Source organism: Triturus cristatus, chromosome 1_2 (assembly GCF_964204655.1).
Source record: "Triturus cristatus chromosome 1_2, aTriCri1.1, whole genome shotgun sequence".
Lineage (NCBI taxonomy): Eukaryota > Metazoa > Chordata > Amphibia > Caudata > Salamandridae > Triturus > Triturus cristatus.
This window is the reverse complement of record NC_140580.1, coordinates 1,002,786,519-1,002,808,430: the sequence shown is the minus strand read 5'-3', so window position 1 is coordinate 1,002,808,430 and position 21,912 is coordinate 1,002,786,519. Positions and strand designations below refer to the sequence as shown.

The 21,912-nt window shown below is 47.9% G+C and overlaps 1 protein-coding gene across 1 annotated transcript in view; it reads left to right on the top strand.

The window, feature by feature from the left end:
- The window catches only part of LOC146868578 (uncharacterized), a 166,674-nt gene that overhangs the window by 103,333 nt on the left and 41,429 nt on the right, over positions 1-21,912 (top strand). Inside the window, exons 5-7 of the mRNA XM_085611458.1 lie at positions 2,844-2,968; positions 4,130-4,197; positions 6,113-6,257. Of these exons, the coding sequence (XP_085467584.1) occupies positions 2,844-2,968; positions 4,130-4,197; positions 6,113-6,257 (338 nt within the window). The remainder of the gene's footprint in view (positions 1-2,843; positions 2,969-4,129; positions 4,198-6,112; positions 6,258-21,912) is intronic.

Here is a 21,912-nt window from a genome sequence, read left to right as displayed (position 1 = left end):
TCATGCATCTGTGTTATTTACTTCTTGACGTCGAAGGGGCGTTACTATTTCACTGTGCAAACGTTATGCTCACTGGTTGGTGGTTATTCAATTACACTAGGTTCTAACTCATGACTTGTATACTTTGCCCTTATAAATAAAAATAGCATAAGTTGTAATTCACAGGTGGGATTCCTCAAATACCGCATGTCTAATGATAACACTAGATTACTCTGTCACGTCCTGGAAAAAGCCAAGCTTACCGACACCCCCTCCATTGCCATTACCCTGGACGCAGAAAAAGCGTTTGACAGGGTATCATGGACATTTCTTAAACAATGCATGTTTTCTTTTAATCTTGGTGAATCTTACATAAACATGGTGATGGCACTTTACTCCAACCCTACCGCCCGGATTGCCATTAATGGTACACTGTCGGATTCCTTCCACTTAGAACAGGGCACTAGACAAGGGTGCCCCCTCTCCCCTGCACTGTTCCTCTTAGCCATAGAACCCCTAATCACAGATATCAAAGATAACGCTGCAATTAAGGGAATACATTTCGGGAAAAGTTGCGTGAAGCTAGCCGCAGACGATATCCTTGTGATAACGGAAGATCCTGGTGTATCCATCAAGGCTCTTATGTCTACCATAGAAAGATACTCGATATACTCCGGCTATAAGTTAAACCGGGACAAGTCTGAAGTTAAACTGCTAAATATTCTAAGCTCTCGGGACGTGCTCGGTGACTCAGGTCTCACCTGGCAACCAGAATTCATTAAATACTTGGGGATTGAGTTTGGTGGCACAACATTAGAGACACTCCAGCGCAACGAAGCACTTACACTAGAGAAAATTAAATCTCTTCTAGATACATGGTCACCTAGATTTATAACATGGTGGGGAAGGGTCGAGGCCATCAAGATGATGATCTCTCCACTAGTGAACTACCTAATCACTATGTTACCCCTAAAACTAACTGAGGAATTCCACCACAAAATCGACTTCCTACTCTCGAAATTTTTATGGAAAGGGAAAAGAGCAAGAATCAGTATGAAAAAACTCAGACTTGACAAAACACTAGGGGGGGGGGTCAATTTAGCTGACTTCAAGCTTTATCAAATGGCATTCTTGGCGAAACAAGGCTCTTACTGGCTGTTGCCACCGTCTGAATATGCTCCTGTTTGGCTAGACATTGAGAAATCAATCCTTAAGAATATCGCGCCTGCAGCCCTCCTGACCACACACCTGAATTCTGTCACCTGCTCAAAGTCAATATTCAAGAACACTAAGTCCGCCCTACTGAGCATTGACAAACACTTAGAGATTAGCCTTAAGTATTCTAACTTTGAGTCTCTTTGGAATAATCATAAAATACGCTATAAAGGGAAAACCTTATATAATGAATCATGGATCAGTAAGGGGATCTATTATCCTTACCAACTTTCCAATGAGACCTACCCCCTCTCCTTTAATGAGTTACAGGCCAAATACAATCTACAACCGATAGAATTCTATAACTTTTTAAAAATAAAATCCACAATATCCAAAGCAAAACTCTCAACATTGCCTCCTTCCCTCCCGGGTTACTTATTAAAACTACACAAACTAGGTCACCAAGTCTCCTGGATCTATAAATTAATACGCCCACAACATTCTTCCCTCAATAAGGAACTCATTTCCTTCTGGGAGACACTTGCCCCCTTTGCGATCTCGGAACAAGATTGGTCCGAAACTTGGAAATCAACCATGAGATATAAGATCAGCCCAGTATTGTCACAGACAAAATTCTGGCTGTTGCATAGGGCCTTCTGGACTCCAGCCAGACTCCACTCCCATAAACTCAGGGAGGACCCCATCTGCTGGAATTGCAAAGACAAAACAGGGGACCTCGAACACTTACTAATTCATTGCGATTGTGTGACACCATTCTGGAACAAGATTTTCAAATTCATACATGATCTTTTTTCATATTCCCCTAGTAGAGTTCTCCCGACGCTAGTGTTTGGTTTTCTCAAAGCGGGGTCACTCAACGGTACTGATCAGGCACTTCTTGACTTACTACTTATAGCTGCCGCTAAGACTATCCTTAACAACTGGAAAGACACCCGCAAAGCCTCCTTTAAGTGTTGGCTAAACTGGATCACTAACCTAAGGGGAGCGGACAATATAACTCTCCAGAACTCCATGGAGGCCTTCCTCCAGACACATGTGGGACACCCTTGACCACTACTTTACCTCTCACAAGCCTCCATGAATCTCCCCACTTATAGCTATATCCCCCTACAAGACCTCTTATGCCAGGGCTGTCTACTAGCTCTCTCCGATGTCCCTTCGATTTTACCCATGTGAGCGATGACAGATTCAGCCGAACAAAGACTGTTATAACCTTATTACTGGGATACTACATGTGCTATTCTGCAAGATACAGCATATCATTCTGTGTACTTGTGACGATGATTGGTCGTGTAATTATTGCTCTATTCCTATTGTTTATTTTGATATGTCTATGTCTATTCTGTTAGAACCCCCATGTATTGTACTGTAAGTAAGTCTTTGCTTTGGAAACAATCAATAAAAATCTTCTGAAATGAAAAAAAAAAAATAGCATATGTAGTTCTTCCAACCCAATATACCTTATTATATATTTCTTATGAAATTGTCACATAGTCATGATGTTTCTGCATTCACAAGTTCATTTATTTAGGCTCGTGAAATGGTGTTATAAGTAAACTCATGTATAGCCTGAGGGAGCGAAGGATTTCTGATAACTCCAATTGGTCATGGGCCTCGGACTTCAGCCAATGGGAGAGCAGGTTGGGCTCGTGCTCTGCTGTTTACCATTTCATCTTTATCCACACCAGGGAGATGTTGATGATGCAAGGCCCAGGTTGTCAGCAGGAGGCTCGGTCAGCCGAGAGCAGAAGTCTATGTGGATGCAGACGCCTGGGACACACTGCGCCCTCACAGTGAAAATAAAGCGATCAAGGTATTGCTGGACGGGACAGGACCACTGTCCGGCGGTCCAGAAAGCTTTGACATGAATTTCTGTCGAATGAAGATAATTTCACAGAACATATATTAAAGATGCAGAACATGTATTAGGAATCTAATCCATCAGAGGTCGTTGTGTATGCTGTGTAAATGACAATTATGAAAGTTTATTTTCTCTTATAAAATAAATCTGAATCCGAAAAGGATATCTAGGTTTGCATTTCAAATAATTGTTTGGTTTTCCTGGCACCTGTTACATGCACATCACTCCTTACACACAGCTGATTGAGAACAGTGGTGTTCAGTAGCTGGCGGGTAGCTCAATATGGCTTCTTTGTTCAGGTTCAAGTACATAGGTGTCTGCTTCACACAAAATAACATTTGTTGCATCGTCTTATAACCAAACTTGGCCTTAAAACTCAGATTGTCGAGCAAAATAGGCTGAGGCAAAATGGCAGGTAAGAGCACCATAACTGGCAATATCATCATTTCTTGGAGCAACAGGATCTACTGGCTCAACACATCCTACATGGTCACTGTTGAGGGTACACACTGACCAATAACCATTGTTTCCTTTCGGTTGTCCCCTGTAGCCCATATTGTCAGGTCTGCCGCCCTATTATTCATCTGACACAGGACCTCTTCAAGTTGTGTATAACTTTAAAACTTACACAGGCGAGACATGGGCCTCACCTTTTTGCTGATGCCACTTTGAGGAATGCCATTAGATTTAAAGGGTATGTTGTACCACCCCCACATAACATATGATTTTAAGGTGCATCTTGTAATACTCCCACTGTCCCTGCGATTTCCTGGTGCCACTAAACTGTCCTACAACCAATTAGGATGAGGAGGACCTAAAAAGGGCAATTGACACCACCAGAATGAAAACAATGAGTGTCAATTCAGAGGTGAGAAATGACACCAATCTACCTGTATCATCTAGTTTGCCATCAATGTCCTTAACTAGCAAAACTCTGTAAAGTAATTGCACTGAACCTGTCTGATTTGTCAGCATTTCAGCACAGTTAGTGGCTCGACTTACTGAGTGGGTGATTAGATATGGAATTTTTTCATCTTGGGAGAAAAATTGAGGTTTGGGGCATTCAACACATACTTACTTTAATATTGGAATTATATTTTCCTTATGCTACAGATTAAAAGCTTTGGACCAGGAGATTTCAAATGGCCTTGGAGGGACACCACACCCGTTTCCCATCACGAGTAAGTAAAACACGACGTGCCTTTAAAACATACTTTTAGCAATGTGTATACATCTTAAATAAGGTCTGTGATTGGTCACCAATGGCCTTTGCATTTTCTTTATGTTGCTTGAGGTTTTTAATGGGGTGAACACAGCAAGCCTCTTCTTTTCAATGCCTGTTTGCACCATTGACACATTAAAGTGCTATGTTAATGAAACAAAGTACTCCCTAAGTGTTCTGTGGCACTCTTGAAAATTTCTCTTCACCTTCAGACTCATTTTACAATATTGTGTTGCTATTTAGGGATACATATACCTGAACTACATACTGTATATTTTGCTATTCCCGAATGCATGGTTAAGGGTAATGATGCAAATGCTTGCTCTGCACAATAAGCCCTACCAGGGAGCCATTAAGGAACAGAACTTCCCCTTACCCACCTGCACATAGGAGATGCAACCAACTAAGACTAGCAAACCCATGCAGCACAATGGGATCACACTGGCATGCGAGCCCTACCACATTATCGAGCACCTTTAACTACTTAGTTAACAGACACACTTTTACCCTGTCTCCTCCATCCGACCAGTGCTTAAACTGTTTTCTATCTACTTCAGTTGCTCTGTTATTAACAACCCAGCCTTCATTAGTTTTGTTTCCAAGTTCAATTTTCAATACTAAATGTGAAAAAAGCATTCAGATCCCTAATTTACTTACACCTCTCCTGTAATAAGCATGTGTGTTTTGGAACTGTAAGTCTCCACCACTTAGATTGTCGCAAGGTTTAATAGGCAGAAGCTGAACACCTACCAGGCATCATAAGGTGATAAACGATACAGTGTCATGTATATGAAACCCATAATAAGCCCTCAATATGCAACACTAGAAAAACGATACCGGTGCTGTTAGCTTGTACTATACCCACTCGGCACAGCCTAACATAACCACAGAGAGGTGCTGCTCACTAAACACAAGGAGACTCCTTATTGTTCTAGAAACATGGCTTTTAAACTCATCCTACAGATTCATAAATCAAGACCGTTCTAGCAAAATGGGTGCGTGATATCATCATTTATTACGAAAAAATATACATGGGCCAAAGTATTTTTGTTTGTTCGTTCTCATTTACAGACCATCCTGCAGTAACAACCAATTTAGTAACCAATTTTCAGACCTATTTGCAACTATGGCAGTGCAGTGTAAGGAGTTTTCCTTTATCATGAAGTCAGTTGACCATGAGATACTAGTAAACATGATGTGTATTATGATGGAAATAGGCAGTAGTGTACTGAATTGGGTCTCTTTTCCCTGCAGAACTTGGTTTGTCAAAATCAAGTCATCTATGTCTGCTGCTGGACTCGATCCGTTCTATTGACTCAAGTTTCATCCTTGAATGAATGAATGAACTAATCTTTAAAGTGCAAACAGCACAGATACTTGTAATCCTAGTTCTGCATTATAGGAATGCTCATTTTTGAGATATTGAGCAAGAAATGGAATTTAATTAATCTGTAAATGTAAGTCTGTGAAGCTCGCAGACTTTGGAAGTTCTTATTCGCTTTCAAGACTATTACAGAGAGGACCGAGATTCTATTTAATCACAACCTTCTGGAAAGGGGGACTAATGGATACTACACTGACTTCCAATGAAGACTCCTGTTCAATCCTAGCTCCTGTTCTAATCCTGTTCCTCCTGGTTCTATTTCCTCATGTGTATCACACCTAGGATGCATATTGCCTGAGTTTGGTAGTATACATTCAGAGAGCAACATTCACGAGAGGAACACAAATGCACGACCCTTTTTATTCAAAACCAAGTGTAATAGCCTATGTATTCTTCCCCACCCCCTCCAAAATAATTGTTATTTCTAGGAACAATATAGCATAGGCCAACTGTTTCCTTTTTCTAACACGTTTTAATGTCTCTTTGCCAGGTGTGACCCACAACTCAGGCTCTCCTTGCCGGAGAAATCCCGTGAAGAAGCATGTACTCACCAGCACACCACAGGAGCCTCATGAAACAGTTTCACAGATGTCATGTTCAACTCGGAGCCCGCAGGAAATACAGGGCACCTTAAGGTATTGTGGGTTGCCTTCTTAAATATCTGATGATCTCTTGAATCCATGTCAAAAGTCTAAAGGGGATTTGATGTCCTGTGCTTATTAAGCTAGAAAATTGCCAATTAAAGATAAGAATTATCATAGGTGAGCAATGGCGCTTAACAGTTTATCTTACCAAGCAGCTACACATTGCCCATTAATGGAAAAAGTGGGGACTTGCTTAGCAGTGGTGGCGAAACTGATTCTGCAATTTATGTTTATAATAGGGTAATTCCAAGTCTTCCAGTGTTAGATCTGGGGGTCTCTAGTTGGCAGGGTAGGTTCCACTGTCCAAGTAGGGACCCTTGCTTCTAGTCAGGGAAAGGGGGATACACTGTTAAGATAACCCCTGCTCACCCTCTAGGTAGCTTGGCCTGAGCAGTCTAGGCTATCAAAGGCAATGTGTAAAGTATTTGTACCAACACTCACAGTAACACAGTGAAAACACCACAGATTTACTCCACACCAGTTTTAGAAAAATAATGTATCTTTACTAAAAACTTCACAAGACCAAATACTACAGACAAACCAACATATAATTCAAAAGGTTACTTTAAAGATAGTTCAAGAGTTTGCAGAAAGTACTCCAGGATGTCAAAATCAGTGTCCTGCACAATGCGACTCTCAATGCACAAAATGCGACACTCTCGTGCCCAACAGCACCTGTAGTTGCGATAAGGTTCCCAAAAGCTATAACAAGGAAGATGGCAAAGGCGATGCGATGCTCCTGAGATTCTGGGGAGGCTTTGCAGCAGCCCTGCTTCACGCAGCAGAGGTGGATGCGCCGGATCCGATCTGTAGGGGGAGGATGCGATACCTTTGGCTTTCGTTGCGTAGGTTTCTTGGGGGGAAGCTTCACGCACAGGTTCGATGCGACACTCTTCGATGTGGTGCGATGCGTGGTGCAGCGTTGCCTTCCGGCGCCGCAACTCTCGATGCGCCACGGAACGGGACTCTGCGTCGACGCACGCAGCGACTGGAGACTTTTCACGCACCGGCAGTGGTGCGGCCCGCAAACTGGTTCTGCGACGACCCTCGCAGCGTCAGGAATCTTCTCGCACCGGGACGATGCTCGACGCACTCGGCGATGCGGGGACCCTGCGTGTTGCGATGGTGCCGCGATTAAATTTTCCTCGCACTCTCGTCTTGCGACACGCAATCGGATGATGCGTTGGGTACCAGTCACTCTTGTTCACGCTTCTGCTTCCCAGCTCCCAAACACAGCAAAACGACCTCCTGAGGCCCCAAGACTGGGCAAGCACTCCAAGGCAGGTCAGAACTCTCTCAGCAGAGTTCCAGGGGAGCTGGTGGTGAAGTCCTTTTGTTCCTGGAACTTCTTAACAGGGAGCCAGCTCTTCTCAGGCCCTTGGAGATCAGAATCAAAAGAAGGGGACACAGCAAAGTCCTTCCCCTCTCCTTGGCAGCAAAGCAAAACAGCAAGCAGGCAGTCTTCTCCTCTTCAGTCCTTTTCAGCTTTCTCCTTGGCAGAGGTTTCTTCTTAGTTCCAAAGTGATCTAAAGTTTAGGTGTCTGGGGTCCTCTTCTTATACCCCTCCAAGTCTTTGTCTCTCTTTGTTCCAGTGGGGGGATTCCCCTGCTCAAACCGGTTCCTGGGTGTGCTCTGCTCTGGAGCACCTGGTTCCTTTCAGAGTGAGGGGCAGGGTCGTTAGACGCTCAGCAGGAGGTGGAGCCTTCTTCCTGCCAGCAGAGGCAGAGTCCTCAGCCTGGCCAGCAGGGGGTGGAGCCAGCTTTGTGTTTGGCAGGGACAGCCCTATTCAAACCCAGGGACTACTCCTCCCACCCATCTAAAGCAGATCTCCCTATTCACCCTGCTGCTGACTCATCCAGGCTCCTGGAGCCACCTGGCCCATCACATGACACCCTTCAGCCAACCAGCACACAGGCACACAGGAAGGTTAAACAGGAGAATAGCTACTTTCTAAAAAGTGCTATTCTCACACAGTGAATTTAAAAACCATCTTGCTCAAAAGATGTATAATTAAATTCTGAACACAGAGATACCAAACTTGGATTTTCTATCTTGCCCTTATGGGAAGATAGGCATGTAAACAGCCTTCCCCATTCTATCCTATGGGCAAGATAGCCTCTCAGCAGTGAAAAACGAAAATGGCTGTAATTCACTACCAGGGCATGTTACACACCTCAGTACATGCCCTACCTTTCAGATACACTGCACCCAGCCCAGGGGGGTACCTAGGGCCACCATAGGGATGCCTGACATGTACAGAAAGGGAAGGATAGGGCCTGGTCAGTGGGTGCACTGGCCAGGTCGACATGGCAGTCCTGGACTGCACATAGGCACTGCAAGCAGGCCTAAGACATCATTTTAGCGCTACTCCTGTGGGTGGCACAATCAGTGCTGCAGCCCACTAGTAGCATTTGAATCACCAGCCCTGGCACATGCAGTGCACTTTACTAGGGGCTAACAGGTGAAACAAATATACCAATCATGGATAACCAATCAACACAATAATTTACCAAGGGAGCACTTGCACTTTGACACTGATCAGCAGTGGCAAAGTGCCCAAAGCATCTAAACCAGCAAAATCGAAATCCAGCATAGCATCAAAAATACAGGAGGTAGAGGCAAAAAGTCAGGGGTAGCCACGCCAAAGATGCCAGGTCTAACACGTGTCCCCTCCAGCTGAAAGTGGGGAGAACTACCCACCCTCTTGGGAGTTCTCATCGCTAAGGCGGAAAAACCTGGACAGACCATCAGCGTTGGCGTGTTCTGTACCGGGGCGGTGTTCCACCGTAAAGTCCATCCCCTGTAGGGAAATGGACCACCTCAACAGTTTAGGATTCTCACCCCTCATCTGCATCAACCATCTGAGGGGCCTGTGGTCCGTCTGAACCCGGAAGTGAGTCCCAAACAAGTAGGGCCTCAGCTTCTTCAGCGCCCAGACCACAGCAAAAGCTTCCCTTTCAATCGCACTCCACCTCTGTTCCCTGGGAAGTAGCCTCCTACTAATGAAAGCTACAGGTTGGTCCAAGTCCTCATCATTTAGTTGTGAGAGCACCGCTCCCACTCCATGCTCAGAAGCGTCTGTCTGCACTATGAATTCCTTGGAGAAGTCAGGCGCCTTGAGTACAGGTGCTGTACACATGGCCTCCTTCAGGGCATCAAAAGCTTCTTGGCAGGCACTGGTCCAAATCACTTTCTTCGGTAACTTCTTGGAAGTTAGTTCTGTCAAGGGAGCAACAATGGTGCCATACCCCTTGACAAAACGGCGATAGTACCCGGTGAGTCCTAAGAAGGCTCTCACCGCTGTCTGGGTTTTGGGGGGTTCCCAAGCCCGGATGGTATCTATCTTGGCTTGTAGGGGCGCCACCTGGCCGCTTCCTACCTGGTGTCCCAAATACACCACCGAACCCTGCCCTATCTGGCACTTACTGGCCTTGATAGTGAGGCCTGCACTATGCAGAGCCTTCAACACTGCGCAGAGGTGTTGCAAGTGTTCTTCCCAAGTGGAACTGAACACAGCAATGTCATCCAGATATGCGGCGCTGAATTGCTCCAGCCCGGACAGTACCTGGTTGACCAGTCTCTGGAATGTGGCAGGGGCGTTCTTCAACCCAAAGGGCATGACACGGAACTGGAAGTGCCCCTCTGGAGTTGAAAACGCAGACCTCTCCTTGGCCCCATCAGTTAAGGCAATCTGCCAGTACCCAGAAGTTAAATCAAACGTACTGAGGTAGTTGGCAGCTCCCAACCGATCCACGAGCTCATCAGCTCTGGGGATGGGGTGTGCGTCAGTCTTCGTGACAGCATTGAGCCCACGGTAGTCCACACAAAACCTAAGTTCTGGAGTGGCACCTGGCGCAGCAGCTTTCGGTACAAGTACCACTGGGCTAGCCCAGGGGCTGCTGGAGGGCTCAATCACCCCTAGCTCCACATCTTAGAAACCTCCTTCTTGATGCTGGCCCTGACCTTGTCAGCCACCCGGTAAAACTTCTGTTTCACAGGCATGCTATCTCCCGTGTCCACTTCATGGACACACCAGTTGGTGATACCGGGGGTCAGGGAGAACAGAGATGCAAACTGACCCAGCACATGGCGACAGTCCCTCTGCTGTTCTGGGGTCAGGGTGGGCGAGAGGACCACTCCATCCACTGACCCATCTTGCTCCTTAGCTGCCAGGAGGTCAGGAAGAGGATCGCTATCCTCCTCCATCCCTGCATCTGTAGCCAGTAGCATTGTTATTTCAGACCTCTCAAAATGGGGTTTGAGGCGGTTCACGTGTAGGACCCTCATGGGGTTCCTGGGAGATCGCAAGTTGACCAGGTAGGTCACCTCACTCTTGCGCTCCACCACATCATATGGCCCAGTCCACTTGTCCTGGAGCGCGCAAGGCTCCACTGGCGCCATCACCCACACCATCTGCCCAGGTTGAAATTCCATCAGAGTGGTATGCTGGTCATACCACCTCTTCATCTCATCCTGGCTGGCTTCCAGGTTCGCCTGAGCGAGGGCCCGGAAGCGCTGTGTCTGGTTGCGGATGGCCAGCACATAGCTGAACACATCCTGAGGGGTTTTCCCCGGGGATTTCTCCCAACCCTCCTTCACCAGACTGAGAGGTCCTCTAACAGGGTGCCCGTACAAAAGCTCAAAGGGACTGAACCCTAGAGACTTTTGTGGTACCTCCCTGTAGGCAAATAATAGGCATGGCAAAAAGACGTCCCACTTCCGTCTCATGGGCTCTGTCAGCCCCATGATCATGCCTTTCAGGGTCCGGTTGAACCTTTCAACCAACCCATTTCCTTGAGGGTGGTAAGGAGTGGTGAACTTATAAGTTACCCCACACTCCTCCCACAGAGACTTCATATACCTGGAGATGAAGTTGGTACCCCGGTCAGATACCACCTCTTTGGGGAAACCCACACGGGAAAAGATCCCCATCAACGCACGGCCCACCACCGGGGCTGTGGTTGTCCTGAGAGGGATAGCCTCCGGGTACCGGGTGGCATGATCCACCAGGACCAGGATGAACCTGTTGCCTAAGGCGGTCCTGGGGTCCAGTGGCCCCACAATATCTATTCCCACCCGCTCGAAAGGGGTGCTCACTACCGGAAAAGGCTGGAGAGGGCCTTTGCATTTTCCTCCAGCCTTGCCACTTGCCTGGCAAGTCTGGCATGATTTACAAAAGGAAGCGACGTCCGTCTTCATCCCGGGCCAGTAAAAGTGGGTGGCAAGCCTTTGTCGGGTCTTGTCCTGCCCGAGATGTCCTGCAAGCGGCACGTCGTGAGCCAGGCCCAGTAGGAAGTCTCTGAACCCTGCGGGTACCACCAGGGTACGTGATCCACTGGGCTCAGCAAACCTAGGCTCACTGTACAACAAGTCATTCTCCCAGTAGAGAAAAAAGTTCTGCGGATCAGCACCTGCTGCCTGGTCTACAGCCTGGTGCCGCAGACCTTCAAGAGTAGGGCATGTCTTCTGCGCACGGCAGAACTCCTCTCTGGAGGGACCACCCTCTTGCTGCCAATGGGTCAGCTCAGGTATGTCTCCCAGCTCAGCGACCTGTTCCCCTGTAGGCTCCAGGGCATCCCCCGTAGGTTCTGCTCCTTCCTGGACCGTGGGAACAGCGGGGGTGGACGCACCACGCCCCTTGCCCTTCCTCTTTCTGGCAGGGACCTGGGCCACTGTTTCAGGCTCCAGGTCTGCTTCACAACCCTGTCTGGCTGCCATGGACCGGGTGGTCACACAGACCCACTCAGGCAAACCCAACATCTCCAAATGAGCCTGGCGTTCCACCTCCTTCCACGGGGAACTCTCCAGGTCATTACCTAGCAGACAGTCTACTGGCATGGATGGACTCACAACAACTTTGAGAGGACCTGAGACCCCCCCCACTCAAAGGGAACATGTGCTACCTTGCAAAGGCGCACAGAGTTGTCAGCTGACACTACGGGATGAAGTACGTCTGGAATGATCAGCTCCTCAGGGACCCACTGACACCTGACCGTAGTCACACTGGCTCCAGTGTCCCTGAGAGCCTCCACCCTCCTCCCATTGATGGTCACCCACTGCCTGTACTTCTTAGTGTTATCAGGGACAGGGGTTTCCTGGACCATCTCTGTGTCTCCTAAAGAGACAAGGGACATAACTGCTAAACCCTCCAAATCACTAGAAATTAAATCCCCCCCAAAAGCTACACTAGCTATACCCGGTGTTGGAGCACCAGTGGGTGCCTGGGATTTCTTGGGACACACAGGAGACTTGTGACCCAATTCCTGACAGTGATAACACTTAATGGGACCCTTGTTATCCGACCTGCCCTTAGGGGGCCAGGTTGGTTTGGGTTTTGACTTGGGGGGCTGGGACTGGTTACCCTGGGAACTATTTTGGGGCCCTTGTGAGAACTCCTTTTGGTTACCCTTGTCCCCCCACTCTTCTGCTGGGGACCCTGCCCACCTTTGGCAATGGTACCCACAATTCCTCTGTGGACCCTGGTACTGGTCCAGCGGTCCGCCTCCTTAGCAAGCTCAATGGGGTCCGTCAACTTGCTATCTAAAAGATGCTGGCGCAGCTCTGGAACACATAGACTACTCAAGTGCTCCCAACTAATTAAATGTAACAACCCCTTATAATCAGTTACCTTGCTGCCCTTCATCCAACCTTCCAGTGCCCGCGAGTACAGATTCACACACTCCATCCAAGTCTCAGACTCTTTCTTCTTGGAATTTCTAAACTGCAGTCTATACTGCTCTGGAGTAAGTCCATACCTGAGACATAGGGCCTCCTTCATATTGGGATAGGTCATGGCACCTGCTAATTCTAAGGGCTCTAGAGCACTCCTCCCAGAAGCCTCAAAATGTTTCCACAGGCCCGCCCCCCAATGCTGTTCAGGCACACCATTCATTCTTAATGCTATCTCATACGACGTAAACCAGGCATAGATATCTTCACTCCTATTGTAATTCTGTACTAAATCTTTGGGGATATATACTTTACCCCCCTGCACTGGCTGTGCGCTGCCACCATTTGAACCGGACTCCACCTGCTTGGCCTTGATGTCCAGTTCTCTCATGCTCACTTCATGAGCCAGAAGGAATTTCTTCTCCTCCAAGGCACGGGCATTCTTGCTCTCCTCCGCCGCCTTGTCTACTTCTGATTGCTTCATCTTCATTTTCATAATTTCCAATTCATGGTTTCTCACCCTTTGATTATCCTCCAACTCCTCTGGAGTGAGCCCCCTACTGGAATGGGAGCTGCCAGCCCTTGAGACTGGTCTGCCCACAGGCAGATCTTGGGGAACAAAACCATCCTCTTCATTTGCATCACTTTCCTCTTGGGCCTCCCACCAGGCCTTCAGGACTCTTTGTAGCACATCCTTTCTAGCTCCGCTTTTAAAAGAGCAACCACGGTCTTTGCAGAATTGCTTGAGATCTTTAACTTTGTATGAATATAAATCCGCAATGGAAAACTCCAATTCTGCCCTCTCACTTGTTGCCACCTGAGACATGATGCTCTTGAAGAGTTACTCAAAAATAGAATCAAAAATAATACAGTATGTGGTTGTCTATTGGTCTGCACTCCTAGTGATGTACACCAATTACTGTGGGTCAAGTACAAATACAAGTTTAATCCCACCGCTGACCACCAATGTTAGATCTGGGGGTCTCTAGTTGGCAGGGTAGGTTCCACTGTCCAAGTAGGGACCCTTGCTTCTAGTCAGGGAAAGGGGGATACACTGTTAAGATAACCCCTGCTCACCCTCTAGGTAGCTTGGCCTGAGCAGTCTAGGCTATCAAAGGCAATGTGTAAAGTATTTGTACCAACACTCTCAGTAACACAGTGAAAACACCACAGATTTACTCCACACCAGTTTTAGAAAAATAATGTATCCTTACTAAAAACTTCACAAGACCAAATACTACAGACAAACCAACATATAATTCAAAAGGTTACTTTAAAGATAGTTCAAGAGTTTGCAGAAAGTACTCCAGGATGTCAAAATCAGTGTCCTGCACAATGCGACTCTCAATGCACAAAATGCGACACTCTCGTGCCCAACAGCACCTGTAGTTGCGATAAGGTTCCCAAAAGCTATAACAAGGAAGATGGCAAAGGCGATGCGATGCTCCTGAGATCCTGGGGAGGCTTTGCAGCAGCCCTGCTTCACGCAGCAGAGGTGGATGCGCCGGCTCCGATCTGTAGGGGGAGGATGCGATACCTTTGGCTTTCGTTGCGTAGGTTTCTTGGGGGGAAGCTTCACGCACAGGTTCGATGCGACACTCTTCGATGTGGTGCGATGCGTGGCGCAGCGTTGCCTTCCGGCGCCGCAACTCTCGATGCGCCACGGAACGGGACTCTGCGTCGACGCACGCAGCGACTGGAGACTTTTCACGCACCGGCAGTGGTGCGGCCCACAAACTGGTTCTGCGACGACCCTCGCAGTGTCAGGAATCTTCTCGCACCGGGACGATGCTCGACGCACTCGGCGATGCGGGGACCCTGCGTGTTGCGATGGTGCCGCGATGAAATTTTCCTCGCACTCTCGTCTTGCGACACGCAATCGGATGATGCGTTGGGTACCAGTCACTCTTGTTCACGCTTCTGCTTCCCAGCTCCCAAACACAGCAAAACGACCTCCTGAGGCCCCAAGACTGGGCAAGCACTCCAAGGCAGGTCAGAACTCTCTCAGCAGAGTTCCAGGGGAGCTGGTGGTGAAGTCCTTTTGTTCCTGGGACTTCTTAACAGGGAGCCAGCTCTTCTCAGGCCCTTGGAGATCAGAATCAAAAGAAGGGGACACAGCAAAGTCCTTCCCCTCTCCTTGGCAGCAAAGCAAAACAGCAAGCAGGCAGTCTTCTCCTCTTCAGTCCTTTTCAGCTTTCTCCTTGGCAGAGGTTTCTTCTTAGTTCCAAAGTGATCTAAAGTTTAGGTGTCTGGGGTCCTCTTCTTATACCCCTCCAAGTCTTTGTCTCTCTTTGTTCCAGTGGGGGGATTCCCCTGCTCAAACCGGTTCCTGGGTGTGCTCTGCTCTGGAGCACCTGGTTCCTTTCAGAGTGAGGGGCAGGGTCGTTAGACGCTCAGCAGGAGGTGGAGCCTTCTTCCTGCCAGCAGAGGCAGAGTCCTCAGCCTGGCCAGCAGGGGGTGGAGCCAGCTTTATGTTTAGCAGGGACAGCCCTATTCAAACCCAGGGACTACTCCTCCCACCCATCTAAAGCAGATCTCCCTATTCACCCTGCTGCTGACTCATCCAGGCTCCTGGAGCCACCTGGCCCATCACATGACACCCTTCAGCCAACCAGCACACAGGAAGGTTAAACAGGAGAATAGCTACTTTCTAAAAAGTGCTATTCTCACACAGTGAATTTAAAAACCATCTTGCTAAAAAGATGTATAATTAAATTCTGAACACAGAGATACCAAACTTGGATTTTCTATCTTGCCCTTATGGGAAGATAGGCATGTAAACAGCCTTCCCCATTCTATCCTATGGGCAAGATAGCCTCTCAGCAGTGAAAAACGAAAATGGCTGTAATTCACTACCAGGGCATGTTACACACCTCAGTACATGCCCTACCTTTCAGATACACTGCACCCACACCAGGGGGGTACCTAGGGCCACCATAGGGATGCCTTACATGCACAGAAAGGGAAGGATAAGGCCTGGTCAGTGGGTGCACTGGCCAGGTCGACATGGCAGTCCTGGACTGCACATAGGCACTGCAAGCAGGCCTAAGACATCATTTTAGCGCTACTCCTGTGGGTGGCACAATCAGTGCTGCAGCCCACTAGTAGCATTTGAATCACCAGCCCTGGCACACGCAGTGCACTTTACTAGGGGCTAACAGGTGAAACAAATATACCAATCATGGATAACCAATCAACACAATAATTTACCAAGGGAGCACTTGCACTTTGACACTGATCAGCAGTGGCAAAGTGCCCAAAGCATCTAAACCAGCAAAATCGAAATCCAGCATAGCATCAAAAATACAGGAGGTAGAGGCAAAAAGTCAGGGGTAGCCACGCCAAAGATGCCAGGTCTAACATCCAGCTTGACACCTTTTGTAAGTTTGCAAGCCTCCGAGAGGCAAAGCTCACTAACTTAAACAAGCATTGGCAAAGCTAATCAGTCTTGCCTTTCAAAGGAAAAAATCAAACTTCTGGTTTGGGTCGCCGTTTTGGCTTTAACTTTACTGTTCCAAGGTGTTGGACACTTGTGTTGGAGCTGTATATTAAAAACAGAAATGCACACAAAAGACATTTCTAGAGAAAGGAAAAACCAAGCAGCACCTTGCAGATGCTGAAAGTTCATATAAAAGCTCAATATAAAGTTTTTAAAACATTTTGGAAATGAGGAGAGGGGGCAGGAGAGCAACTGAACACAAAGCAATAAAAGGAAGGAATGCATGTTTTCTTTTTTCCTGACTTCTGCTTATATCACCAGCAAAAGACACATGGGCAGGCTCCATCTGTCAGAATCTTTCAGGGCAAAACTGCAAGGTTTCTGACAACTATCCCATAACTCGTAATTCCGAACCCTTTGGAACATCTTTGTAGAAGGCTCAGAATTTCGCCCTAAACTTGTGATGGTGATGCAAGTAGAGAAAACTACTTTTTGGCAGGTGATGCAGATTTGTAAAGAGGGTGATATTACAGTACTATATGGAGGTATGTTGCTTTTTAGGAGGGTGAATATCATTAAAATTAGGGTGATTCTGACGCACCAAAAAGGTGTATTGACTGGTGTGCATTTACTCGTCCAATCAACCATAAGCTCACATTCACCCATCCACCCAATGTCTGCATGACTTGGCTAAACGTTACTCCTCCCACGCACACACCCAAATACACCCATCGTTTACCATGTACTTTAAATTATTAACCAGTCAGACGGTTGGCTTTGAAGATGCTTCATATGCTGCGGTTTACCTCTAAATGAAACAATAAATCTATCAAAAACAATACGAAGTAAAATAAGTACTCATGAAAATGTGAAAACTCAACATTTGCAAACGCCAGAGGGTGTTACAATGTTTGCAAGCCCTTCCGGGCTGGATCCCCGGTTTCTGCTCTCGCGGGACATCCCTTCCCAAATCAGTATGCAAAATTTAAGTTAACAACCATTTAACAAACAAAATCCTTAAGTCTCTGGTTGGGTCTTGGATTCAGTCTCAGGTCGTAACGTCGTCGGTGCGATTGACAACTTGAGTGACCTCTGAGGTGACGGGGCAGTTGACTCCCTGTTCTCTTCAGCCAGGACTAGCAAAGACCCAGGAGAATCTGCGGGGCTGGACCCCCTCGAGCCCAGATGATAAGTTTCTCCAGTCAAGACGTCTTCGAGCCTGGTATCCTTATGACCCAGATCTTCTGGTTCCGATTGTCAGACTTCTCGGTGCCGCGTCTGGCAGTGATTGCTGTTACATTCACTCTTTTCACAGTACAAGAGCCTGGTTCATAGGCCGTCTTGAATTTTCAAAGGAGGACCGAACTTACCTGTGCGATGCAGCGAGGCTTAGCTCCCCTCCACCAGCTGACTTACTCATTATTCCGGGTGCGCTGACCTTGTGTTTTTGCTGGATCACAGGGCAGCTGGTCCCAGCCCTCGGACATGGGGATGGTGTCTCGTCTGTGTTCGGCGAGCATTAAGGACCAGGGGGACCATTGGGTTGTGCAGCGCGGGGTGCTGCGGTATTCTTGCAGGAATTGTAACGCTGTCTCTGGGTTGTCTTCTTTTGCCACGGCGATGCGCAGGATTTTATTCAGCGTGAGCATGAAGCGCTCAGCTTCACCATTGGCTTGTGGCCATTGAGGGGTGATCCGATGGTGTCGTATGTCCAATGACGTGAGCAGGTCCTTGAACTCTCCTCCGTGGATGGGGGACCATTGTCTGTTTTGAATTTGTGTGGGAAGCCGAACAGCGCTTTCCAGGACTTTTAATAGGTGAGTGAATGACGTGGACTCTATTACCTTGACCACTGGGTACTTGGAGTAGCCATGGACGATCACGACGGTCACTCTTCTGTCCGGGAAACTCCCAAAATCCACGCTGACTCTTGACCATGGCTTAGTGGCAGGTTCGTCCTTTATTACCAGCGCCGGCTGATCGTGGTTGCTTCTGAGTTGGCAGGAGCGACAGTTCTGTACTAAGGTGTTCACTGCTGCTTCCAACCCAGGGAACCACACCTTTTCCCTTATGCATGACTTCATCCGCGCAGCTCCTTGGTGACCTTTGTGTGCAAGGATTGTTGCTCTTTCTTGGAGACTCAAAAGGATCACAATCTAGGAACATCTTAGTACTAGACCTTCAGCTGCCTAGCTCAATTCATCCCGCACCCTACATAACTTCCAGAGATGTTACTTGTCTGATGCACACCAGTTGTTGGCATCACGCAGGAAGTGATCTCACAACCGTTTCATAGGGAGTCCATCACTTTGGCCAGAATGGGGTCGTCTCTGGTTGCTACCTTGATTTCCTCTATGGTGAGGGGGCAGGGACATGACCATTGGGAAATCATGTCGACATATTCTTCTGTCTTGGCATCATTGTTGGTATCTTTTCCACCAAGGTTTGGTGGGTGCCGGGAGAGGAAATCCACAGGATTCTTCGCTCCAGGTCTGTACACAATTTCCATTTGGTAGTGTTGCAGTTGTATCGCCCACCGTTCAATCATCGGCGGTAGGTGTGGAGCCATGCCTCTGAACAGCGGGACTAATGGTCCGTCACAACTCATGTGATGTATAGATGAAAATGATTGCGTGCCCATTTAATGGCCTGGTTCTAGGTGATGCATTACGAACTTGAGGGGTGCCCATTTACCTGGTTCCACTTCCTGCGTGATGACTGCACTTAAGCCTACAGAGCTGGCATCTACCAACGGCTCGGTGGTTCGGGAAACGTCAAAGTACTCTATGGTGGTCTTTCCAAGTAGTGCTTCCTTGACTTTCTGGAACGCCTCCACCCCCTCTTAGCCCCATTTCCACTCTGCATCTTTCTTGGTGAGGGCCCGCAGGGGCTCGGTTATCGTGGCTAGGTGAGGTATAAATTACCCGCAGTATGTGGCCATCCCGAGGAAGCTTTGTACCTCCGATACTGTGGTTGGCACTGGTGTTTGCTGGATGGCGTGAGATTTCCATGGATCAACCTGGACTCCATCCTGACTAAAGACATACCCAAAGAACTCGATTGAGCTCTGAAAGAATGAATACTTGTCTCAGTGTAGGGTCACGCCATGGACCGCTAGCCATTGCAAAGTTGTTCGCAGGTGTTGATGGTGCTCCTTGATGGTTGGCGAATGTATTAAAATGTCGTCACTAAAATTTAGCACTCCTTGAAGGCAAGACAGGACTTCTCGTACTGTGTTACGGAATATTTTGGCGGGTGACGAAACCCCAAAGCTTAATCTCTTGTACTGGCGCAGACCAATATGGGTCCAGAATGTTGTGATGTACCAGCTGTCCTTGGCTAGCCTCAACTGATGGTATCCTACATTGATGCCTAGCTTCAAGAACCACCGGGGTCCGTTTAGGTCAGCTATGATGTCATCTACGGTTGGTGTTATGTGCCATTCTAGCTTGATCGCCTGGTTGGGCAGGCACATATCTATGCACAAACGTATCTTGCCTGGCTGTTTGGGCTTCTCCGCTATTATCATGGGCAACACCCGGGGTGTCGGGCCGGTGACCTTTTCAATTACCCCTTGTTGTTCCAGAATGTGGAGCTCTTGCTCGACCAGTGGCTGCAAGTGAAACTGGATGCGTCTGTGTCGTAACGCTATTGGCTTTACCCCTTTGTCAATGTGCAGCTTGACCAGTGGCCTTTTCATACATCCTAGGCCAGTGAAGAGGTGTGGGAACAATTCAAGTACTTCTTCCATTTGTAGGGCTTTAACTGCGCGGGCGAAAGTGACTAATTCAAGGTCCTCTGTAGTATAGCTTCCTACTAGGATGTCAGCCTCTCCATCCACAACGTGGAGAAGTGTCGTGATTTCTTAATCTTCTGACTTCACCTGCACAGTCATTTTTCCTTTTAGAGGCAGTGGTGTCTGACTCCCATATGTGAGTACCTTGACATGAGATGGGGTTAGGTGGGGCCGTGGTTGTAGTTGTTTGTACTGTTGGCTGCCCATTACATTCACGGATGCACCAGTGTCAATTAGCGCTATGGCAAGAGATCCTGCAATGTCTATGACACAAGTAGGTTGAGGGCGCCTCCTGCATTTCAGATCACTCACAAAGGATATGAGATAACATACATTTTCATCCTCTATAGACGAGTCCTCTAGGCGATGTCGCTGGCATAGCTGTGTTTTGGTTGTCTCCAGGTCTGCTGGATCTTCGAGAGATAGTTGTCGTACAGACTTTGACAGCGGTCTCCTTCCTCGCGCTCCTTGGTTCCTCGGCCCACCTCTGCAGGCAACGGCGAAATGGTAGAGGGTGCCACACTTTGATCATGTCCACCCTTGTGCTGGGCCTTCTTCTGGGGCATGTTCTTCTCACCCACAGTACCCACACCGTGACCCGGACGTGGTCCTTGAGGGTGTTCTTCCTCTGCTGCCTCTGCTTTGCTCATGAATGGCGTCTGCCCGTTCTGTCTTTATGGCAATGGGTTTTTCCGATTGCTAGGTGATGGCTATGTCCATCTCCATCGCTCTTGCATCTGACAAGTCATGCGATTGTGCCATCACGAGAATGTCTTCCAGTGGGATCCAGGGCTGCCGAAGGATGAGGGTCCGAATGATTTTGTTGCAGCATCCTTGTATGACCTGCACCCTCACTTCCTTATTCTGATATCCTGATCGTCAGCCATGCACGTGCTGGCTAGCTCTCTCAGGCGTCCATTGATTCTCCTACCCTTTGGCGTGCTTGTCAGAGCTTGAATCTCTCATAGTCTGGATTCAGCTGTGGGTCAAAATGCACATTCAGGGCCCTCACTGCTGCGTCGTAGTCATTTGCAGCTCCAGCGTTTGGCAGGTGCGCAAAAAATGTGTATATCTCTTCCTCTGCAAAGTGCAACAATGAGGATCTTTTGATTGTGCTGTCTGTTTCATATGTCGCAGTGAAATAATTGTCCAGGGGGCCAATCCATATTTTCCACCGAGGGGAGGCGGTAGCAGGGTCCACAAGTTCACTAAACGGCGGTAGTGCGCTGATTTCGTTGTGCTGTGTCATTGGTTGAATGTGTTGGTGTTCTGCTTGTTGCACTAACTGTGGTGGCTGTTGTGGGACTGAGTGCACGGCTGCCTCTGTCATGACTGCGGACGTGAGAGGAATATTACACTTTTTGGAGATTTTTATTGTATAAACGCAAGAAAGAAAATCAGAAATGCTAAAACCACGCAATCTCCACTTGCTTTTGAGACCGCCTGCTACTATACGATGCTTTACAGAACCGCAGCAGTGTTCATAACTCTGTGACAAGCAGTAACACAAACAAGCGTCATACAAAAACAAGATGGCCACGCTGCTTTGGAATGCATAATGGGAATACATTTTAATTGTGCATTCCAAAGGAGTGCCAGCCATCTTATGTGCTGTTTTGGAGGGGAGAGGATGTGGTATAAGGGCTAGAGCAGCTGACCTTGAAGCTGGGAAAGCAGATTTAAGTCATGGCAGGAGGCTAAACATCCTGTGATTCTGGATAAATCACTTAATCTCTGCATGC